General features: G+C 37.6%; 1 protein-coding gene across 1 annotated transcript in view; it reads right to left on the bottom strand.

Moving 5' to 3' along the window:
• Positions 1 to 1,392: 1,392 nt before the first annotated feature.
• ATAD5 (ATPase family, AAA domain containing 5) overlaps positions 1,393 to 6,004 on the bottom strand; it is a 60,831-nt gene continuing 56,219 nt past the window's right edge. Inside the window, exons 20-23 of the mRNA XM_012809724.2 lie at positions 3,807 to 3,988; positions 2,282 to 3,144; positions 1,674 to 1,832; positions 1,393 to 1,569 (exon numbers count right to left, since the gene is read on the bottom strand). Coding sequence (XP_012665178.1) covers positions 1,491 to 1,569; positions 1,674 to 1,832; positions 2,282 to 3,144; positions 3,807 to 3,988 — 1,283 coding nt within the window. The 3' untranslated portion in view covers positions 1,393 to 1,490. The remainder of the gene's footprint in view (positions 1,570 to 1,673; positions 1,833 to 2,281; positions 3,145 to 3,806; positions 3,989 to 6,004) is intronic.

The following is a 6,004-nucleotide window of genomic DNA, read 5'->3' as shown; positions in this document are numbered from 1 at the left end:
GGCAACAGCTTGAGATTGTCTCAAAAAAAAAAAAAAAAAAGATAAAGATTTTCCCCCCAAATTATACTAAACAAAAATATAATAAATGTGTCCCTATTAGGGAGGAAAATACTCCCATTCTTAATTTTTGATGAATATAATATTATGGCATTATTTTACACTGGTTCATCATTGTTGAGAATTATCACAATTTTCTAATAATAAAATACCAAATTAACAGATAAGTGGTCTACAGGTAGAACTCTATAGAAAGAGAGAAAAAAAAAATCAGTATACTTAAAAAAAATCTATAAGGTATAGCCCACATCCAAACCTATACAACATAACATATCTACCAAGATGAGTGTATCTGAATCCTTATTTAAATATTGCATGAAGCCTTTGGCTTAAACCTTTAATTAGATCAATATACTAATCAATGCAAGAAAAGGTAAGTTGAACAAATAAGAGGTAAAAACATATTTTCATACACATTTGTCAACAGGTATGTATCTGCACCTTTCAAAACTGTAATTCACATTCAGACAATGTATGTGAATATTAAGCGAATATAAAATACACTTGAAATAGGGAAGCTACTTTAAAACACCTGATTATCTGATTGCAAAATGATTTTATGTGAAATGTGACATTTTAAAATCTTATTAAAAACACTTTTTTTGAAAAACATAACCTTCAGTGGAAATGACTACCCTACAGCAAGATCTTCTTTTTTACAGTTTTAATGAGTAGCAGTTCTTCCAAAATAGATATATTAATGTCATTAATATCTTTTCGAAAACATCAGTGATACAAAAACATAACAAAGTACAAGGCAAATGAATTGAGTTGGCAAAATACACAAGATATCACATATATGAGTGCTAAAAAAGGTTTATGAAAACTATAATTCATGATCTTGATTTTACTTCGTCAATATTCAATAATTTAATGATAAAATATGCTGTTGAAATAGTCTAGAAATAAATTTACCTGGAAGACCTTACTTTTTGAAAAATGAAGCATAATTTTCTTCCTAGGAAGTTTTCTTATGTATTTTACATTTGTATTATGTAAAATTATTTTTAAAAGATTACCATTATGTGATTCATACTTACTACTTGACAGGGCACTGATGGTTGGTTGGTTGGAGAAGGAGAAGGGTGGATTAAGTCTAACAGGAAGGGAAAAGTTAAAGATTAATTTAGCACTGAAACATCTTTAGGAATATTTTAGTGAACCCTACCTTCTAGAAACACCTCACTCACATACAAAAACTCCAAGAAAGCTAAATCAGATAATACAAAAACTCAGGAAAAAAAAAATACTACTACAATCATATATACAATTTATAACTCAAGTTTTTTTGTCTTAAATATTTGCACACCAATAAAAAATATACACATTGTCTGTTTTAAATGTACATTAAGAGAAACCTTTCCATGAAAATCAACATAATATAAAAAAGCTTCTTAAGGACAGTAATTTGTACAAGGCATCTCTGTAGAATACTAAGGGAAGTCAGCTGCCAAAGTATTCACAGTCTCTTTTGGGATGTCAAGATGAATTCCTTCAAAATAGTGCAGGAACCTGTCAAAATTACAAAGAAATATACAGCTTAATATATCCATTTGATGAGAATATTAATGATCTTGAAATAGCTACCTTAATTGTTATTTTTATAAAGCCTTTACCTTCTTTTACTTTTTCCTTGTTCTTTTAGCTTCTCAGATCTACAAATGTTTCGAAGAGTTGGCAGGTATTCTATTATACTAGCTTGTCTATTACCCAGGTTCACAAGAGATCGACTAGAAAATACACTTTTAATGACTGCTATCCTCTTCCAAGCGCTGCTGTAAATTAAAATTAACATAGTATTTATTTTTGATGTGGAATAAAAAGGCAGAAATCTCAAATACAACCAGTTTCTTTGCCTCTGTGGTCTAGTCTATATGACACTTCAAGATTAACTTGCTGTGAACACATCATCACTCCCATGCTGAAAAATCTTAATGGCTATCTGCTATCATAATAAATCCAAATTCCTTCCCTATCTGCTATCCTAACAAGTCCAAATCCCTTCCCTGTAATTCAAGAGTTTCCCAAATCTACCCTACCCTAATCTCTCATTATTGTCTTCCCAGCAACCAACCTGGTTTCTTTAGCTGCTTCATTAGAAGGTACATTATTAAGGGCTTACCATGATCAATAGCATCACATTTTAAAAGTAGTAAGACAAAACTCTAATGATTTCCAATTTCCCAATTATTACTGCAAAATAAAAAGTAAAAGTAATACTTACTCTAAATTAGCTGCTGACTGACTAAAGTATACATTCTTGCGCTTTTGTGAAACGTAAAAAGTAAGATCGTTGGTTGGATCTCTTCCTAATTTCTTGCAAGAATTCAAAGAAGTTTCCAATGCTTTTGAAATAGTAGAAGAACATCTAGTAAAGCTGAGAGCTTCTGCAGCTGCCTTGAATTCTCCAGAGCTTTGAGAAGTCCATCCATCATTACTCTCGAGACTAAACTCATCACAAAGTCCACTTTTAACCTTTGCATTTGTCCAACTAAAGTCGTTTTTACCAAATTCCTTGTGTTCCCTTACATCAGTTAAAAGGGCATCTAAGAAGGACATGTTATCCATGAACTCAGTGAGAGAATTTAAACAATGAGAAACAAGGGAAGAACATTTTTTTTCTGCTGGTGTTTTAGGAGGATGAGAAATAGAGGCAGGGTTAGACTCTAAACATTTGTTTAGTTTCTTGGTCTCTGGGTTGCTTTCTTTGCCTCTGGCTTTGCTTTCTTCTGACTTTGAGGAAGATGACACAGGGGAGAGGCTAACACATTCCTCAGGAAAGCTCAATTCAGTGTCAAATAAGTCACTATCATCTAATATCACCATCTTTTTCCTTTTCTTTTTTTTTGACTTTTTTGATGGCTGCTCTCCAGAATGTTTCCCAGAAAGACATTTCGTACTTTTTGTTGCTGCACTGGCATCCATGGTTACTGAGGAGCCACAAAGGTTTTCCGTTTCTGGAATGATGTCAACTGGTAATGGTAGAATGAATTCAAGATTACTATATAAAAACTCCACGTTCTGCATTTGGAATTCTGTAAGAAGCTGAATGAGTTTACGCCATTCTTCTTTTGTTGTGATTTTGTGCTGAAAAACAATTTTGGTAAATGTTAGTACATAGTTTGAACCTTTTCCTATCTATATGAATAGGAGCATAAGTGTTTTTCCTATTCTATCTTCAAAACACTGAGTCACTACCCCTCAATTTTATTAACCTACCCTTAATACATCAGAACAGTATTACGAGTCTAAACGTTATATTTGGACTGTGAATTTGGAGAATGAAATTCTCGCAATGCCTATGTGACATTTGTCAATGTGGTAGCCCATGTTAAAATCAGAGCTCTGGCTTGGCGCCTGTGGCTCAAGCGGCTAAGGTGCCAGCCACATACACCTAAGGTGGCGGGTTTGAATCCCCAGCCCAGGCCCGCCAAACAACAATGATGGCTGCAACCAAAAAAAAAAAAAAATGGCCAGGCGTTGTGGCCGGCGCCTGTGGTCCCAGCTACTTGGGAGGCTGAGGCAGGAGACTCGCTTGAGCCCAGGAGTTGGAGGTTGCTGTGAGCGTGATGCCATGGCACTCTACCCAGGAGGACAGCTTTAGGCTCCGTCTCAAAAAAAAAAATCAGAGCTCTAAAGCCTATCAAAACTATGGGCAAATTGTAAGTTAACTAAGATGTAAAAGACAGGAGTTAGTATTGGGAAGAATGAATATAAATTCAATATTCAAAAACAGACATTGAAAATACCTTTAAAAATGAAAATAAGTCTTCAGAAGGGGAAAAAATGTTCTTAAGGCCGAAGTATGTCTCCACACAGCCAGTGTCACATCTGGGGACAATTGCACGACTCTTTTTAGTATTTTTAAGGTTATTTTTGGAATCAGGACCATCTTCAGCACAAACTAGCTGTACATTTCTGCTATTTCCGCCTACAAAATGAATAAAAGAAAATTTTAGCTATATATATTTTAAATAAATTGTATCAAACAATTATTTAAAGTCCTAGATCCTGGTTTGGCACCCATAGCACAGTGGTTACGGCACCAGCCACATCCACCCAAGATGGTGGATTCGAGCCCAGCCTGGGCCTGCAAAACAACAATGACAACTGCAACAGAAAATAGCTGGGTGTTGTGGTGGGTGCCTGTAGTCCAAGCTACTTGAGAGCCTGAGCAAATGAATCACTTAAGCCCAAGAGTTTCAGGTTGCTATGAGCTATGACACCACAGCACTCTACTGAGGGTGACAAAGTGAGACTCTGTCTAAAAATAAATAAATAAAATAAACTCCTAGGTCCTGTGACATCTTTTAGACCCATACCCCCATTTTGTTCTTCTCTATAAATATGTCTAATTCATTAAGAATACAATATAAAGCATTACTTATAATAATATATAAACTAAGTTATATGATTGGGGGGGTGGGCGCCGGGGGAGATTTTGAAACAATCCAACAGAAAAATGCAAGGACTAGGATAAGCAAGTCATAGAAGAAAAAAATATATAATAAATTCAAAGATCTAACAAAAAGATACACAATTTCATTTGTGAACATGGAAATGCAAATTTAAAATAAGATCTTGTATTTGTTTCATCTCTTAAATTGTAAAAATTAAAATACTGATAATTGGGTCTGTAGCTCAGTGGGTAGGGCACCGACCCCATATACCGAGAGTGGTGGGTTTGAACCTGGCCCCAGCCAAACTGCAACAAAAAACAGCTGGGCATTGTGGCAGGTGCCTATAGTCCCAGCTACTCGGGAGGCTGTGGCAAGAGAATCACCTAAGCCCAGGAGTTGGAGGTAGCTGTGTGTTGTGATGCCATGGCAACTCTACCAAGGGTGACAAAGTGAGACTCTGTTTACTATAATGACAAATTGAAGATAATTTAAATGTTCATAAATAAATAATGATTAATTAAATTATGGTACCCTCACTCAGTCTATGCAATAGCAGGCAGCTATGAAAAAGAATGAGTTAGAGGCCAAGTACGGCAGCACACATCTGTAAACCTAGCACTCTAGGAGGCCAAGGCAGGAGGATCACTTGAGCTCAGGAGGTTGAGACCAGTCTAAGCAAAGTGAGACCCTGTCTCTACTAAAAATAGAAAAACATAGTGGGGTGTTGTGACCAACACCTGTAATCCCAGCTACTCAGGAGACTGAGACAGGAAATCACTTGAGCCTAGGAGTTTGAGGTTGCTGTGAGCTAGGCTGATACCATGGCACTCAAACCTGGGCAGCAGAGTGAGAATGTCTCAAAAAAAGAAAAATGGATCAGAACCGTATGTGCTGACAGTAAATTGCCGAGTTAGGCTGGGCACAGTGGCTCATATCTATAATCCTGGCACCCTGAGAGGCTGAGGCAGGAGGACTGCTTGAGCCCCTGAGGTTAAGACCAGCCTGAGCAACACAGAGAGACCCCATCTGGTGCCTCTGGGTCAGTGGATAGGGCACCAGCCCCATATATTGAGGGTGGTGGGTTTGAACCCAGCCCCAGCCAAACTGCAACAAAAAAATAGCTGGGTGTTGTGGTGGGCACCTGTAGTCCCAGCTACTTGGGAGGCTGAGGCAAGAGAATCGCCTAAGCCCAGAAGTTGGAGGTTGCTGTGAGCTGTGACACCACAGCACTCTACCGAGGGCAATAAAGTGAGACTCTGTCTCTAAAAAAAAAATTAGCCAGGAGTGATGGCATGTGCCTGTAAGCTGAGCTATTTGGAAGGGTGAAGTAGGAGGACTGCCTGCGCCCATGAATTTGAAGTTGCTGTAAGCTAGGCTGAGGCCATGGGACTCTAGCCCAGGCAACAGAGAACTATCTCTACAAAAATGAAAAAAGTTTTTTTCTGAGTTAAAAATAATTGCTGCTGGCTCGGCGCCTATGGCTCAACTGGCTAAGGCGCCAGCCACGTACACCTAAGGTGGCGGGTTCGAATCCCCAGCCCGGACCC

Source organism: Otolemur garnettii, unplaced genomic scaffold, assembly GCF_000181295.1.
Source record: "Otolemur garnettii isolate 467f Iridium unplaced genomic scaffold, OtoGar3 scaffold00112, whole genome shotgun sequence".
Lineage (NCBI taxonomy): Eukaryota > Metazoa > Chordata > Mammalia > Primates > Galagidae > Otolemur > Otolemur garnettii.
Note: the sequence above shows the minus strand (reverse complement) of the source record. Positions and strands in the feature narration are given on the sequence as shown.